Source organism: Protobothrops mucrosquamatus, unplaced genomic scaffold, assembly GCF_001527695.2.
Source record: "Protobothrops mucrosquamatus isolate PMUCROS unplaced genomic scaffold, P.Mucros_1.0 scaffold39, whole genome shotgun sequence".
NCBI lineage: Eukaryota > Metazoa > Chordata > Lepidosauria > Squamata > Viperidae > Protobothrops > Protobothrops mucrosquamatus.
In genome coordinates this window covers 1,118,071-1,136,559 of record NW_015386421.1, presented here as the reverse complement: position 1 = coordinate 1,136,559, position 18,489 = coordinate 1,118,071, and the positions used below count along the sequence as shown (strand labels likewise).

Sequence of the window (18,489 nt, the reverse complement as noted above, 5' to 3'; positions counted from 1 at the left end):
TAGGATAGTTTAGTTTCTGAGCCAGTACGTCCTATGTCAGTCAATGGCTTCGCTCGCGTCAAGACTGGAATCTAGGGTCCAGGACGGGCGTGGCAACTTTGGCTGACTTAATCTGATTGGGCAGGAATACAGTCTACTACCCATGGGTGGATCCTCCATCTCCGTGCTGAGAAAAGGCGTTCAGGTAAGACAACGCCCCGTCCCACCAAATTGCAGTGTTCCTTCATACGTCTTGATATGGCAGAAAGTGGAAAGAGTTCCTGTAAATATTTGTGTCTTAAAAAGAAAGATGTCCTTAGCGTTTCCCCCTGTTATTTAATAAAACAGAACAAAGAGAATAGGAATGAAACATAACCTAATAGAAAAAAGAAAATAAATTAAAAGTAATACTACAAAACTATATATGTAAGGGCCACACACACACACACACACAGAGAGAGAGAGAGAGAGAGAGAGAGAGAGAGAGAGAGAGAGTAGAACTTTTACAACATCCTTGCTCAATCTTAATGCTAATTAATAATATGGTTTCTTCTTTGGTTTTGTGCTATGGATCCTTTCCAAAGAAAAACCCATGTGACCAACAAACTTTAGTGAACATATCACACTAAATGAAGAATACATCACATTAAATGAAGAACCACATTATAGGATTGTTACGTGAGAACAAGACATCATAATAAGGAGGGTTGTTTTGAACAATGCTTCAGTTTGAATTATAGCCTGATGTAAGTTGATTGAGTTAATTGTATATGTCAGACATGTCAAACACAAGGCCCGGGGGCCGGATGCGGCCTGTGAAGTGGTTTCATGTGGCCTGCGAAGCCATCCTGGAGCCAATGTACAATTTTGTGGTAGCCATCTATGCTGAAACCCATTCAGTCTTAGCGCCACAAGACCGTCTGGAAACAGCAAGGAACCAGTCCCTGCCGCATCGGCCCCACCCCCTGGGTGCATGCTGGGGAGGTGTCACCCTTTGTGAGGAATGAAGAAATGCATCATTGCCTGGAAGTGACCAGCAAATGGCCCTCGCCTACTTCACATATCCGGCTTGATGGGCTCCGGGGGAGGGGTTTCGGCAGGCAGTGGGGTGCTCTCCTCACAGCGCCGAGAGGCTGAGCCACGTGGCGCAAATCCAAAAAGAAGCACAACGCCGCCCAGCCCCCAGCCTGCCCAGTTTCGGCAGGCAGCGAGGCACTCTCCTCACAGCGCCAAGAGCTGAGCCGGGTGGCGCGAAACTGATGAGAAGTGCAATGTTGCCTAGCCCCCAGCCTGCCCAGTTTCAGCAGGCAGCAAGGTGCAAAGCTGGTGAGCTTCGCACCGCCCGGCTCAATCTCTCGGCACTGTGAGGAGAGCGCCCCGCTGTCTGCCGAGACCGGGCAGGCTGGGGGCTGGGCAGCGTTGCGCTTCTTTTCAGATTCGTGCCGCCTGGCTCAGCCTCTCGGCGCTGTGAGGATAGCGCCCCGCTGCCTGCTGAAACCAGCAGGCTGGAGGCTGGGCGGCCTTGCGCAGGTAACGTTGACTCTCATGCTGCTCATGGCATCCCCTCCCCCAGAGCCCAGATATGTGAAATAGGTGAGGGCCATGTGCTGGCTACTTCCAGGCGATGGTGCATTTCTTCATTCCTCACGAAGGGTGACACCTCCCCAGCTGCGTTTCTTGCCTGTTTTTCTCCCTCCCTCATCTCAAATATTTTCCCACCACTCTGTACTTAGGAAGGAAAGAAGGAAAGAAGGAGGGTCTGAGGGAAGTCCTGCCTTAGTCCTGCCCTGCTGCCCTTTTACCCCCTCCTCCTGGCCTATCCTGGGGGTCTATCCCCTTGCCCCCTCCTCCTGGCCTATCCTGGGGGTCTCCCATCCTATTGCTAAGGAAGCTTTGGATACAAAGCTGGGTCTCCTCCCATGGAGAGGGAATGGGCCTCCCTCTGACTTTGCCCTCATACCCATCATGAGCAACCTGGCTAAGGAGAGTAAGCACAGCAGCAGCAGCCTTGAGGAGGAGATAAGTGCAGCTGGGTGCCCCCTTGGGGAAGTGGGGCAGGGATTGGTGCCGCGGGTGCTCAAGGGCCAGGCTGGGCATTTGACCTCTGCTGCTCAGGGCTCTGGGCAGCCCGCACCACCATCCAGCCCCCCCTCATGCCTGAGAGGAACGGTGAAGCTCCTCCAGTGAACCATGCCTTGGCACTTGCCCCGGTCCCACCCCCTTCTGCCAGAGACCCTCAGATCTGTCCCACTCCTGCCCAGGCCCCTACAGGCACCCTTGACGCGAATGATGTAGAGCTGGCCATGCCCACCCACCCTGGCCACACCCACCTGCCCCTCCCAAGGGCAACCGCAATGCTGATGTGGCCCTCAATTAAATTGAGTTTGACACCCCTGGCATGAAATCAGAGTGCAGTTTTAGTACACATTTGTTCTAAGCCTAGTGCTAGTCTTGGCCTTTAAATAGCGTACTCCTATTCAAACTCTTCATTGCTGAGAATTTGCTCCACACTTGAAAACTGACTCTTCAGTGAGTTCAGAAATGATTCTCTTTTTGGGGGAGGAGGTGGGTGCCGTTCACCCCTCTTTCAATGCTTAGTTTAATCTGAAGATCTACTGTATCTCCTGGACAAGCCTCATGTGCCCTTTACAATTTTTCCCCCCAATACATTTGCATGCTAAATTCTCAGAAATCATATCCCACAATACAGATAAAAAAGTAGTTGTGAACATTCAAATTCTTTTGGCATGTATTGCCACAGGGCATTGCTAGAATATCTCCTTTTATCCTTTTGCAAGGAACAATTTTATTGTGAGGGAAATTCTGGAATCACCACATTTTTGGTTGGTATCAGAAGTAAAAAGGACAAAAAGACCATTGGGTCAGGTTACAACTTTACAAATATCCTTATTCAACCTAAATGTGTGAACATGCCCAGAGGTAATTCCTGGGGAGGTGACAAAGCTGTTGAATTCACAGGCTACTACGAGAGAATACTAGGTATGTTTTCCTGTTGTACATGATCTAGCGAGGGCTGATGTGTGAAGATATTTCATTTCACAGGACTGATTTTGTGATGTCTGTGTCAATGTTCTCTCCCCCCTGCCCTTTCTGAACAGGAAATATTTCGTTTCAAACCCTTAAAAGGAAACATTTTTTTGGAGCCCAGGGAAGTCTGCACGCACAAGAGAGGGATGTGGCTGGCCCTTTTCATCTCTGCAGCATTAGCAAGCCAAGGCTGCAGGGGACAGACAGCAGTGCCAAGGAGGGTAAACACTGAAGACGAACCCTGCTGAGTTACAAGGGGCCAGAGGGAAGGGAAGGGCAGGCATGGAGGCCAAGCAAATACAAACACAGCTGCCCAAAAAACAAAACTTGAAAGGGGCCATTTGGAGGATGCAGCCTTGGCTAAAATGGAGGGGTGTGGGAGCTCATGGTGAGGTGGTAGACTCAGACTTGGCTCATATCAGGCAGTGGGGCTAGTTGCCGGGCATCACATTCTCAGCTGCTTTTCTCATGTTCACCAGGGCCATTAGCAGACCTAATTTGGGGAGATGTGGAAAAATATTCCCAGTGGCTTCTTTGTGAGAGGTGTCTTGATGCAGAGCTGATTATATTTTGGATCAGGATGACTTTTAGTAGGAGTATAATATTGAAATGGATCCTGTTTCCTCCATTGAATGAACTGCAGCCTTTTCCTCTCTGTGTCACATAAATTAAATGATCTTAAAGTCTATTTAGATCTAAGGTTGGCAAATGACAGGCATTTTAATGGGTTACTGTTTCAGTTAAGCCTTCACTAATTGTAACTAGCTTTGTTTTAATAGTGCCCCCTGCTGTCCATCTGATAATCAGCAAGTTAAAAGTAAATGTGCAGTTTGGTTAAATATATATATATCCATAAATATTTGACTTGCAGTGCGTTTGTTCTACTTTTAAAAGTCTGGGTGTGCATGTACATATGTATGTTTCAATGGCAAATTGCCCTTCTTAGGATACACATTACTTTAAAACAATCAAAGCTGGAAAAACACGATTTTCGCTAGGAGAAGATGGAGCAGAAACTAATCAAAACCACAAAACAGAATTGAGTTATTTATGTGTGCTGTGGCAGCTCAGGATCACATCTAGTGGTGATGGATAGTGATGCAACCCAGAGAAGCTTTCCTAGCAGTGCTGTGGGAAGGAGACAGTGAGATCGCTCTGCATGTTTATCTGTCCAGGCATCCAGACTGCAGCAGGGATCCAGCAGGATTTCCCGTTTGCTCAAAGGCTGTGTGTTTGTTTTAGGAGGGAAAGCTCAGACACCAGCATTGTTACACAAATGGGGACTATGGTTATATATAGTAGCAGTGGGGGGACTTTCTTAGGTTATTTTGGACCTTGACCACACAAAAGTGGAAAAGCTCCAAGAGGAAGTTGGGGCTGTTTCACCTTCCAGTCAAAGTGGGAGGATTGTTTTGCCCTGGCTATGATTGAAAAGCAACAATGGATATGGGAGAGTCACAGAGAGTCACGAAGGCAGGCTACTTATCTTCCTCAGGTGTGTTGCATTTTGGCCAGGAGTAAAGCAGGTGTATATGGGGGGGGGGGAGGAATCTGACTTTAGGGAACTCTCTTTTGTCTCCTCCCCACATTGCTTTGAAAGAATACAGTGCTTGAATTTCAAAAGGAAAATTGGAGGATAGAGCTTCCCTCCTGCTCCCCGCTTCTTCCTGATCTAAGATGTCTTCCTGCTTCTCCCAAGAACTCAGTTATTCAAATCCTCTTTGCAGCTATGGGGAAGGGAAGGAACAATCCTAGATCCTCTCATCAATATGAAAGGAAAAGGTAGCGGGTAGGTTGACAGTAAAAGGAGAAACCTGAAGCAGGGATCTTGAATTTAAAATGTACAATATGCATGGAGGTATGACATCCTAATTAGATAATTGCTAGCAAAAGGCAGCTTATTTCCAGACTTATTTCCCTGTTGCTCATGTTAAAGCATATTACAACAGCTGTTCCTTCCTTTACAACACTTCTCTTTACACCTCTTTATATCACCCAAGCAAAGTTTGTGTGCCAACATTTTCTCCCTTGGGGTAGGTCTACTCCTTTTAAGAGGATTCATTTAACTGGGCTCTGCTTTTTTTTTGCTAGCTTCTGGTCATAAAATGGCACATTTGGGCTTTTGATTGGAAGGCCACATTGCACACAATCTGCTTTATGGTGCATTATTGCCTCTTGTACAGATTTAACCAATTTGATCCATGTCTAATACATAAATATTCCAGTGGTACCGCTCCACAATAGATGTCAGTAACAAACTATAAAGTATTCTCCTTTCCAGCCATCCATAAGAACTGTGTTTGCAGCACCCTCTGATGACCACAGCAACTAACACAACAATGGAACAGATGAATGGCCTTGTGGCTCTTTGTGGGTTTATTACATGCTTTAAAGTTTGTTGTATTTACAGGACACTATTATTACAATGGCTCTTGACCAGGACAAGTAACAGAGTGTCAAAGAGATTTTTAATCGTAGGAACCTAAGCCCACATATTTCAATTCTGCTATGTTAGAACAGTGATGTATTTCAGAAATGATTCAAAATTCACTCATTTCTTCAGCTCAGAAATGGGATTTTAATTAATTTATTTATTTATTCAGTTTCCATAGCTGCCCATCTCAGTCAATGAACCCAGGTGGCTTACGACTCCAAAACTATAAAAACAGTAAAAAGCATTTAAAAACAATAAAAAAAATCCAAAATACATATTCACAGCAGCTGAGATAGTCAACCAGTTAACATAAAGCCAAGAAGCAGGGCCTTTAACACATTCAATGCCCCAACTCAGAAACACAGCCAAGTTTTTAAATCCTTATGAAAGGCAAACAGGATTGGGGCCATTTTAATTTCCAGGGGAAAGATATTCCACAGAACAGGGGCTTCTTCAGAAAAGGGACATCTTTTAGTCCCTGCCAGCAACACTGGCTGACGGGATCTGCAGCATGTTCAATCAGCTAGATGAATCAGATGGGTAGAGACTCTTGGGAAAAGATAGTCAGTTCTTCAGGTAACTGGAAGAATTTATGGTCAAGGTGACAACCAGCACCTTGAATTGCGTTTTTTGTTTTATTTGTGTTATTTTTTTCTCAGAAGAAAGATACAATCAAGGTAAATTTCTAGCAGCAATTCATCACATATAGGTAATCCTCAACCTTAATGGAGCCTGCTCATCATGGCCATAACTCTTGATAGTCATAAAAGGAGTTGGTCACATGACTAATCTGATTTTGCAACCTTTTTTGCAACAGTTGTTAAGTGAATCATTGCAGTTATTAAGCAAATCCTCAGTTATTAAGCAAGCCAATGATGCTGTTTTGTCAAACACAGCGATAAATGCTGTTTTTTTTAATTATAAAATGAGACACTGCAAACAACTGTAAATGCAGCCTGGTTGCGAACACCCGAAGTGAAATCTCATGGCCGCAGGGGGAACGACTATCAGAACTTTTAATCTGGGTTGTAAGTACTCTCCTGGTAGCTCCACTGGAACTTCAAATGATTGCTAAATGACCAATCGTAAGTCAAGGAATACCTTTAGACCAGGATAGCAAGAATATTAAACTACGTGTGCTTGAGCATTTGAGCAGTGCAAGTATGAATGGTATTTTTTTTTCTAAACATCATGTATATTTTATTAATCACTTCAAACCTTTCATAGAAATCAAGATGTCCAATTTCTTTTCTGGAAGCTTCTTAAGTCCTCAGCTTTGCTTCTACAATAATAGGAATCACTGTTCATCTCCACAGTGAACTGGAATGAGGTGCCTTAATTCAAACTATATGACTTAAATTTCACATTCAATTCAACAGGATAGAGAACATTAGTCTTAGTTCTTTGTAAGGTTGGTTTCAACCGGAGCGATCAATGGGGTTTACAGTTGAAAGTTTAGATTAATGCTGCTGAGTAAAATATACTGTTATTGGACATTCTCACTTTCAAAGCTATTTTGTACAAAATGAATTTTCTACTTACAGCAAAGCTGTATGTATATGTTCCTTTGCATTATATGAATATGCATAATAGTATATATTCAGTACTCCTGTAAGCCAAGGTGAGCAATTGTATTTTGTTTCAAAGGTCATATTCCTCTACAGATGAAGCAAGCAGTACACAGAACCATAGCCCAAAGTGAATATGGATAGGAATTTAATTGAGGTGGCAAATAAATTACATGAATACTTTTTTTTCTTATGGCATTTTTCATTCTCTCTCTTATACACACACACATTTTTTTCTTTGATATTCTCTTTGCTTTGGACAAATTTTTCTGCAATCATTAACCACTAAATAAACATTGAGGAAAAGCAGAGGATCACCCACATTAGTAAAAGATAGCACTCCCTCCAAGTTAATTTTTAAGAGCATCAGAGCACAATTAAGAATACAATTTTCAAAAACCAAAACAAGCATTTATTTACTGCTTAAGAAGCAGAGTTCAGTATTCGCTACTTATTTATACTTATGGCATGTTGAAAAGGCATGAGCTGCAAAATTGTTATTTGATCATGTTCACAATTGTTACACCTTACTTCAGGTGCAAGTAGGCAGCATTTTTTTTTTACTGCAAGTAGGCAGCATTTTTTTTTACTGCAAACGTTTCTCTGTGTGACCTTGTCTTCAGACAAAACTTATTTCACGTGCATGAGAGAGATCTACTACACATGTAGCTCCTTCAATGCTTATCTCAATGCACCCTTTCCCAGTTCTGATTATAACTGCCGTTAGCCAACCTCCAAGCTCTTCATCAGTGGTTTGTTGGTGGATGAGGTGGTGAGCACATTCTGATTTGGCCAGCTGACTTGCAGTGAGCAGACAGATGAGAACTGAGGCAGTGAGTAAACTTTGCCCAACTAACTGGAAGTGAGATGAATATGAGAATGTAGGCGAGCAGATTGCACTTGGTGAATATGGGGAGATTGTAATAAATAGACCATTTGAGAATCACTGAGATAGAGCAATAGGGAAGGGACAGTTAACTCTTATAGGAGTCTGAATTGATCACTTATAGAGAGCTTTTGAAATCAGCCAGAGAGCCAAGTATCATGTTATAAGAAAATTATATTCCTGTTGGAAAACCGTTGTATATTAAATGACACTCTGCAGTTCATAGAGTCTGTTTTTGGGTGGTGTCAGTTCCCACAATATTATGCCACTTTGCCCTCAAATATGTTATGGTGCTCTGTCCTCAGAGATGAGTTAATACATATGTAAAGAATAACTTGTTACTGTTCTTGAACTTACTGTCAACTCTACAAATGAGCATGGCTGCAGCCATTTTCCTTCTCATTCTAGGTTGCCACATAGAACGGAGGGACGGGGGTTGCCCTGGTGCTTCGCTAGTCAAAATAATCTTTTGTCCCGTGGGAACCAAGGTCATCGGCTGCTCCCAAGACTAGAGACTGGGCGTTTCATAAAAAGCCCGCCAAATAATTATATTTATTTATTTATTTATTTATTTCATGGATTTATATGCCGCCCTTCTCCCTATAGGACTCAGGGCGGCTTACAGCATATTAAAACACATAAAACATCGTCCCCCCATAAAAACCTATTAAAAACCAAATATTTTTTTTTTCGCTGTATAATTAATTAAGATTTAAATTAAAAATTGTCCCTATTTATTTTTAAGAGGGATCCGGTCTGGGCGAACAACTTTTTCGGTACAGAACTCCCACGCCGCTTTTCCATCCTCCAGGCCTTAGCAGGCCTAGAGCCCCCCATCAAGCAAGGTCTCCCACCCCCGTGGGTGTCTCTTCCGGGAGGGGGACCCCCAGCGGTCGGCTGTGACGAACCGGCTGCCGTGGGACTCCTCCGGGCGAGTGTGGGAGCGTACCGGTCTGTGAGAGGGGAAACGTAGTTGCTTACATAGCTTTTGTGGGTGGACATTTAACTTTTTATTGGGGAATTGTTGCTTGTGTATCCAGACTTGGTTTCACTTTTGACCGTGCCGATACTTTGTAACTAATAAACATGTTTTTGAGGAATTTGCAAGCCTTGGAGTACTGCTTTATTCGTTTCTGTCTGTTGGAACCATGACACTTACCTTTTTTTATGCTTATTAGATAGATTACATAGTGGAACACTGAACTTTTCTTTAGCCTATCTTTCCTTTGCCATCTCTCTTCGATAATCCTACCTTGACTTCAAAGAAACTCTAGTCCATGGGTGTCAAACTCGCTGCATCACATGACGTGTCGTGATGTATCACGACTTTTTTTTCAATGCCGGAGCTGGGATGGGCGCGGCCTCCGTATGATGCAACTGTCCTGCAGGACGGCAGTTTGACACCCCTGCTCTAGTCTAAACTTAAACCAGGGTTCAGGTTAGCTACAACAGCAAGTTAGAACCACTGGGAAAACAGGAAATTCCACATTGATCTTAGCTAAGCAGAGTAGAAGGCACTACTGAAATAAAAACAAGATTGATATGCAAAATAAGTAGTAGCTATACTCTGGCTCCTTAATAAATAACACCAGGTTTCTTTGTGAATAAATATTTGTGTGTGTATCCTGCAGTTATACAAGGCATAGGAAGTGAATACTCTGGATGCTTGAAACTCAAAGCTATGCTCTCTGTCTCCCTACAGGCAAGAAGAAGGCAACACTCTTTGACAGCCAAGCTCCTATCTGCCCTATTTGTCAGGTTTTGCTTCGTCCAGGTGAGCTGCAGGAGCATATGGAGCAGGAGCTGGAGAAGTTAACACAGCTGAATATCAGGTAAGGCAGCAACTTTGCTCTCTGACCTGTCCTATCCTACCAGAATCATATGGAGTTTAGCCCTAGATCTATTAAACTGAAGATCTTTCTTTTATAGCCAATGAGATCAACTCTTTATATTCTATTCTCTCTTGGTGAAGAATGTAAAATGCAGGGGTGTCAAACTCGCAACGTCACGTGACGTGTCGTGACGTATCACAATTTTTTTCCCATTGCCAGCAATGGGGTAGGCGTGGTTTTGCCATGACACATCCGGCCTGCGGGCCGGCAATTTGACACCCCTGCTTTAATGTATTAGGGATTTTTTTTTCTTATTACATCACCGGTATATCCTTTTTTATGAACTTACTTTCTCAGCCCCAAAGATCTACCAAAGTAAGATATTCCATCAGCCAATTCTACCAGCATGCCTGCTGATGAGAATTGTATATCAACTCTCCATGATAGATCTGCTTTCAGGATATATTTGACTTCTTATTAGTTCCATCCTAACTTAAGCTTTGGGATTAGCACTGAAATATTAGAAATTCTGTCTTTGGGAAGACAATATTTCCTGGGAACCTTAGTCAGGAATCAATGTCATTCCAACTTCCCCTTTCATGGACTAGGCACATTTTTACATATAATTTTTATTAAAGTCCTTTAAGAAGGCAGATAAAAAGTAATATAAAGTAAGAAAAAGAAACACATTAATGCTATTTTTTTTCATGGACTCTTATAAACAACTGCATCATTTTCTTCGATGTTTCACAACTAAGAAAATAGAGAAGAGATTAAGTATTTGAACACAAAGTTAGAGCCCTTCCTCTCCCCCCCCCTTATTTTCTGCTCTGAATCAAGCTTTTAGTTGCCTTTTGCTTTCACTAGCACAGCAAAAGTCCTGTTTAAAAAATTAATTGAATTTTAACTGTTAGCAGTTATTTAAGAAATCACTGCAACAGACTCCTGTCCTTGTCTCAATAAAACTGCAACCTGGGAGAGAGAGTGTGTTTATTTCATTCATTAATGAATTCCATCATGATTAAAAGGTAAAGAAAGAGATCAGGGAGGTGGGAGCAGTAAGCAAAGTAAAGTCATCAGGAGGTTGGCAGTGGCAGGAAGCCTGGAGCCATGATGTTTTAAAAGCCCCAATACCCGAAAAGACCATCATTGTGAGAGTTTGGAAAAGGAGTTTAGCTTGGACCAAGGTCTGTTCTCAATGTAAAACAAGGTGTTGATTGAAGATAATATTTGTAGCTCAAGATTGAACTGCATGGTCCTCTGTACTCTCTGAGCTTGATGTTTTTTTGTGGCACTGATGATGTTACCTAGTTTGATAACAAAATGACTGCAAGAAAACCATTTAGAATAGAATAGAACTGGAAGGGACCTTGAAGGCCTTCGAGTCCAGCCCCCTGCTCAAGCAGGAGAACCTATACCATCTGATACAAGTGACTGTCTAGCCTCTTCTTAAAAATCTCCAGTGATGGAGCACCCACGATTTCTGGAGGCAAGCTGTTCCACTGGTTAATTGTCCTCACTGTCAGGAAGTTTCTCCTTAATTCCAGGTTGCTTCTCTCTTTGATCAGTTTCCAACCATTCTTTCTTGTCCTGCCCTCTGGTGTTTTGGTAAATAATGTGATCCCCTCTTCTTTGTGGCAGCCCCTTAAATACTGGAATATAGCTATCATGTCTCCCCTATTTCTTCTTTTCTTTAGACTAGCCAAACCCAAGTCCTGCAGCCGTTCTTCGTATGTTTTAGTCTCTAGGCCTTTGATCATCTTAGTTGCTCTTCTCTGAATTTTTTCCAAACTCTCACCATCTTTTTTGTGATATGGTGACCAAAATTGGCTGCAGTATTTCAGGTGTGGTCTTACTAGGGTTTTATAAAGTGGTACTAATACCTCGTGTGATCTTGATTCTATGCCTCTGTTTATACAACCCAGGATTGTATTAGCTTTTTTGGCTGCTGCTGAACATTGCTGGCTCATGGTTAAGTGATCATCCACTAGGACTCCAAGGTCCCTGTCATAGTTACTGTTTTTAAGCCAGGTCTCACCCAATCTATACTTTTACCTTTGATTTTCCCTGCCTAAATGTAAACCTTTACTTTTCTCCACATTGAAACTCATTTTGTTGGATAGGGCCCATTGTCAAGATCTTTTTGGATCCTGAGTTTGTCTTCTGGAGTGTTGGCTACTTCTACCAGTTTGGTGTCATGTGCAAATTTGATGAGTTCCCCTTCAATTCTCTCATCTAAGTCATTGATGAAGATATTGAAGTGTACTGGGCCTAAGACAGAACCTTGTGGTACTCCACTGCTTACTTCTCTCCATGTGGATATAGTGCAGTTGAGGACTACTCATTGAGTACAGTTTGCCAGCCAGCTACAGATCCATCTGGTGGTGATGTTGTTTATTCCACCCTTTTCTAGCTTACCAAGGAGTAGGTGTGGTCTACTTTATCAAATGCCTTACTGAGGTCTAAGTATACTATGTCCACAGTATTTCGCTGGTCTATTAGTTTAGTCACTTTGTCGAAAAATGAAATAAGATTGGTTTGGTGTGATCTGTTTTTAACAAACCTGTGCTGGCTACTGGTTATAACTTTGTTTGCTTCTAGTTGTTTGCAGATCTGTTTTTTGATTATCTTTTCTAGGATCTTCCCAGGTATTGATGTTAAATTGATTAGTCTGTAGTTTCCTGGGTCCGTTTTTTTCCCTTTCTTGAAGATGGGAACCACATCAGCCCTTTTCCAATCCTCAGGTACTTCCCCGGTGCTCCAGGATTTTTGAAAGATGTGGTGTAATGGTTCTGGGATAACATCTGCCAGCTCCTTGAGAACTCTTGGATGTAATCTGTCAGGCCCCGGTGATTTATATTTGTCAAGGTTGGATAGATGTTCTCTTACCATTTTCTTGCTTATTTTAATTTTTGTTTCTAATTTGTCTTTTGCAGTGGTTTTTTTGGTATGTTGGGCTATAGTTTCTTTTTGTGTGAAGACTGATGCAAAGTATGAGTTAAGCAGCTCTGCTTCCTCCCTGTTGCCTGTTATTTTCTTGCCATCTTCTCTCTTTCATGGACTTTTTTCTTATTGTTAATATGTTGGAAGAAACTTTTTTTATTATCCACGATTTCTGTTGCAAGTCTTTGTTCGTTCTGAGCCTTTGCTTTCCTGACTTCATCTTTGCATATTCTGACTGTCTGCTGATAATTGGCCTTAGTTATGTGCCTCTTTTTCCATGTTTTGTATTTGTTCCTTTTATCTTTCAGTTTGTCAGAGAAATCTTTATGCAGCCATGCTGGTTTCTTCTTGAATTTCTTGTTTTTCTTTTTCAGTGGTACTGTGCTGGTCTAGGCTTTTATGATCACATTTTTCAGAGTTTCCCATGCTTCTTGGTTTGTTTTCACCTTTAGGATTTTCATCCATGGGATCTTTCCTAGGTTCTCTCTGAGTTTGTTAAAGTCAGCTCTTTTGAAGTTCAAGACACTGGTTGGATTGTTTTCTGTTGCTAGTGTTTGCATTATATTAAATTCCAGTATGACATGGTTACTTTTGTCCAAGGTTCCAGCAACTTCAACTCCATCACTTCTCTACCAATCTGAGAGAGCATCAAGGACTCCACAGTAACAAAGTGTCTTAATAGATGAAAGCAGTGGTGGGATTCAGCCGGTTCGCACCATTTTGGCAGAACCGGTAGCTAATTTTTTTGTTGCCCAGGCCCAGAATGGACTTCCAGAAGCGGCATCCACACAGAGAACCGGTTGTTCACATATTTGAATCCCACCACTGGATGAAAGCGTAAAAACAAGTTTACATTAGATAATTTGAAGCCACTTGAATCCAAGCTCCACATCTGTTGCCTGTTTGGTTTCCAGTACTGAGCCCAAACTTGCCATTTCTTAGATGGGGGCAGGGGAGAGAAAAGAAAAAGGGCAACAGCCAAGTCAGGCAACACTCTGTTCCCTTGTGTATATAATTTATAGTGTATTTTGGGCTCTATTCAGCTTAATAAAGGGCCACAGCAAATTAATAAACAGGTGTAAATGAACAGAAGCAATTAGCCCTCAAAGAGCTTATGGAAACAGCAAGGCAAGCCTTGTAGGAGAGCAGTCTGAGAGCAGCCTGTAGCTGGACACCTTGGGGGGAGGATGGTGTTTAATGGGAAAGGAAAGGAAACACTAAATCATAAAGGCTGACAAGAGCCATTGTGGGCCAGCTGACAAATGAAAAAGAATGGCATTATTCCTTTAAATAACCACGGCAGTTAAAAAGGGGGAGACAGCTTACTCCCAGTCCTCGACTATTCTGGCTGTATGCATGTGGAAGAGCAATAGCAGAGCCTTTATTAATTATTAAGTAATGACTCCTACCCTGCTGCAATAGATAGCCTTCGGCCTCCTGTATCAATCAGGCCCCAGGGGCTAATCATCAGCCTGCTAGCAGCCCCTGCCCTAACCTCGTAATAGGAACAAACCACTTTAAATGTCAGGCTGCTTTGGGGTTCCTGGGAATGGGGGTTCTGCACTGACAGATGAACATGTTCCCATTCCTGAACCTTCCATGGGTAGCATGTATCCTGCTGGCACAAGAAAAAGTTGTTTTTCATAATCAATATAGTGGTACCTTCCTTCTAGTCTGGTACACAAAAAGAATACCCATAAGCAACCCATAATTAAAACAAAAGAAAAAATGAATAGCACTCCAATAAAGAAACAAAACTTACAAATGTATTTGTTTCTTTAGTGGACTAATGTCCACCTTTTGTTCAGGAGGTAAAAGTGGCATATACTGCTCCTCTTTTTGTCATCTTCCCCACAGCGACAATCCCATGAAGTAGGTTGGGCTGAATTAGGGAATGACTGACCCAGTTACCCAGGGAGCTTTGGTGGCTAAGAATGACTTGAACCCAGGTCACCCTACTCCTAGTCCTACACAACATCACAACTATATCTAGTTGTAACCAAAATGGCCAGCAGCTGCTATTTAGTAATATGGAACAGGGAGGTTCTTGCTTTGCTGGGATTAAGATGTGGGAGGAAGAAGAAGAGGAGACACATCCCATCAGAGAATGTTGTCCCAGCCCATATTGTGCATTCAGCGTCAGTGGGCACCGGAATGATCATAGCACTTGTGAGCAATTTGGATGTGGTCACAAGCATTTAACTTGAGGTCCATAAAAGGACTAGCTGCACCATAGTTTATTGCTTCTGAAAGTTCATTTACATAGCCAAAGAGATTTAAAGGTAATCATCCTGAGCATACAACCTTTATTTACATCAATAAAGCACTGGAGTTTGTTACAGCCTTGCATCCTTGTTGCTGGCATTCAATGTTTTATCTGTTTCTCAGTGGAATTGTCAACATCACGGAGATTACAATTTTGCTTCAGTTTGCATTATATTTATTTGCTTATTTTATTTATATTGTGCATCTTCCTCCATCATTGAGCTCAAGGGTTCTGGGTGTTTTCTAGGTACTGACTGTGCCTGTGTCTACTTAGCAGCAGTAATGAGGCTGTACTGTTACGTCTTCATTGTCATTTAGAATATAATTGTGTCCTAAAGAGGTCCTATTTTAACTGGGTTTGTTCTGTTTCAGTCAACTCACTTTTGTTTTCAAATCGGTCATTAGTTGGATTCTATCCCAAGATAATTGATTTCTCTACTTAAATAGCAATATCCCCTTTGTTTGGGAAAAATAAATTCAGCTGTAGCTAATGTTGGCTTGTAGTATCAACTCCTTTGATGTTTGGTACATTTTTTTTTACTTACCTGCTAAATTAGCAGTGGTCCGTGTTATGATGTTTAGTGCAGCGTTCAAGTACAGGAATAATTTTATAATACATTATTTTGTGGTTGATTGGTGGCTATTTTTTTTATTCAGTATTGTTGTTCCTTCACATATTCAGAGAGATTTCCTTTTTGTGTTATTGTTTCTTCATTTTTAATCTTTATTCTTTTGTACACTGCTTAGAGTTGCTTCAGTGGTTAAGGCGGCTAATAAATTGTGTAGAAATAGAACAGAAAAGTGCTCTTGCCTATTGAAGCTTCAATTCATTAATTAAGCATTGTAACAGCTTTACCTATGCACTCAATCTTTCTTTTCCTTAGGCTTTTACTAGCAATGGTTTAATCTGCAGAAATCTTGCCAATAGAGAAGGCTGAATTATATGATTTTGAAAGAGTTCTTCCTACCCTTCTTAATAACATTTCCCATCACCTACCTTGCCTCCAGATTCTGCTGCTACTTTTCTACAGATTCCTAAACAGCCTTGTATAGAAAAGATGGAAGCTTGTTTATTTTTTTTTAAAGAACACGCCAGCATAGATGGAGTTAATCGCCTCCAAGCTGAAGTTTGTAGTTTTGTTTTCTTTCAATTTATATCCTTCACTTAAAAAGGAAAAAAGGTGGGGGTGAAATCGCCCAGCAGGTGACATATTCTAAGAGGGAGCAGCGAAATCGTGTTAACCACTTCAAAATCTCATATATTCAATCGGCCTCTGGCAAGACATCTGCCTAATGTTAGCGCTTAAATATCCTTTTCCATTTTACATGCATTCAAGTCTCATTTGAGTGAAATGAAACGGTATTATTAAAGGGAGATTTTGCACAAATGGCCTGAATTTGACATGTCAAGTTCAATGAGGCTGTTACATATGTAATGCCGAGAAGGGGCTCCGAGGCTCCTGGCACTTGAAACAGCACCAGTGGCTCAGAAATGAAATTTGCATGCAGCCTTTTCCCTCCCCACCTTTCTACTCAAACCCACAGAATGCCAAGTTGCAGCTTGTGCCTCGTAGAAGCCTAGGATAGGATTTGGGAATAAAGCAATTACTGGTCTAGGGCAAAGTGATTTGGGAATAGAAATGCCTTCTCCAAAAACTCAGTATCTTGATTGAAAAAAAAAAACATTAATAGGAACAAAGTTTTGAAATATCCCTAAAGTCGTCATCTTCCCTCTCTCTTAACAACCATTGTGCCACAGATTTTGGTTCTCCTAAACTAAACAATTAATTGGAAATAGCCTTTTGGGCTTCTAACATGCAGAATATAAACATTTGTATATTACATTTGTATCTTTGCACATAGAGCACCTGGCATTGGTTGGCAAGATGGTCAGCATCTGTGATGGGTTCTGCTAAGAGTAAAATATTATATTTCATAGTTTGTACTCATGAAGATAGGGTAATCTAGAAAAAAAAAACTAGGTCACCATGGATCTAATTGTCCAATACACTTCTGAGCCAAGAAAGAGGATAAAACATTCTCTTCACTCTGCTGCCCACCCTACATATAAGTTGCCAACCCAAGAATAGGCAGAAGAAATGAAAGCTAGACCAGATCTTCATGCCATCATTTTTTTTGAAAGATTACCAATGAATCTGCTCATCTGCTGTTTTGTCATCTCTCACTTTTATTTGTTGTTGCATTATATTATAAATTTCCTTGGCAAAGAGGCAGCTATAGCTGCAATAAATCATTTAGTCAGTAAATACAATACATCCATCCATATGCTGTACAAGTTATATAAAATATGTTTTAAAAAGAAAATAGAATTTTAATTATTTCCCTCTTGAAAGGGAAAGTGCCTACTTATTCAAAATATTTTTCTCTCTCTTAGGAATGTGTAATTGTAGGGTTATGTTTGTTATTTCCCCATATTTTGCTCAGAAGATTCAATTTTTGATCCATATCCAGTATGTAATTTTCCCCTGCCTTCTTTCTTTTGCATTATATGGTCTGTAGACTGTTTCATTACTACTGCCAGAACATAACAGATAGAAGAAAATCAGGCACATTGCATCCCACCAGGCTCATAACTGGATAAGACCCCTCCAATTTGAAAAAAAAAACGCAGTGTTTTGCCCTCCTTAATTATGTTGATCATTAAGATTTACCTTACAAGCAGCTTATAAGCAGTATAACAGAATTATCTGGATTATTCAATAATTAACTGTTCCTACTGACAACTGTACATTTCAAAATCCTCCAGAGGGGCCAACTCTCAAAAGTTATCCAGACTATACCACCAATCCTCTGAAAGGATAAGTGAAGTGCATAAAATACATATAGCTTCTATTGTCACATATCTTGATCTCCTAGATTTATACCCAAGGTTATAAACTAACCAGGTAGATCTCAGAGGCCTCCAAAGCAAGTAACAGTCAGGTTTTACTGAATTTTGTAAGAGTTAGATTAGAGATATTTATGAGTGAGGGACTTTTTTCTTCTACAAAGCTCATTAAAATACATGTTAAATATCTCATCTTATCTCATCTTAAAAGCAACTTGACAACTAACCAGGCATCGAAAGACAGTGACTAGCTAGCATTACATTCAGTGAGAATTAAACCCAGGTGGCCCCCCATCTTCCTTCATCCAGTAACCTTTTTCTCGTCAGTTTCTTTTTAATTTTTTTCTCATCTGCTTTTTTTTAAAATGCTCATCCTTCCCTTTCTTCCCTCTTCTCCCATTCCTCCTCCCCCACCCTCCCTTGATATCATGGCGACATCTCCAAGCCAAGTACTTTTAATTTCGCCTGTGGCCCTTGCTGACACTGTGGATATGCACAGCAAGTTAAATTCCCGCCTGATCAATAAAGCAGAAGCTGTGTGTCCGACTGGTCGATACTTTTTTATCTGTCTTCAGCCCAGTCCTGCTGATGACAGGCCTCCTGTGCTTCACCAAAGACACTCAAGGGCAAGGTTTTTAACACTCAAGGTTTTTAACAACACAAGCATTTTTTTTAAAAAAGAAAGA

At 41.4% G+C, this 18,489-nt stretch overlaps 1 protein-coding gene across 3 annotated transcripts in view; it reads left to right on the top strand.

The window, feature by feature from the left end:
• The window catches only part of RNF220 (ring finger protein 220), a 333,204-nt gene that overhangs the window by 205,625 nt on the left and 109,090 nt on the right, over positions 1-18,489 (top strand). For all 3 annotated transcript variants that reach the window (XM_029283207.1, XM_015811346.1, XM_015811345.1), the window contains one exon: positions 9,618-9,747. In XM_029283207.1, the coding sequence (XP_029139040.1) occupies positions 9,618-9,747 (130 nt within the window). The remainder of the gene's footprint in view (positions 1-9,617; positions 9,748-18,489) is intronic.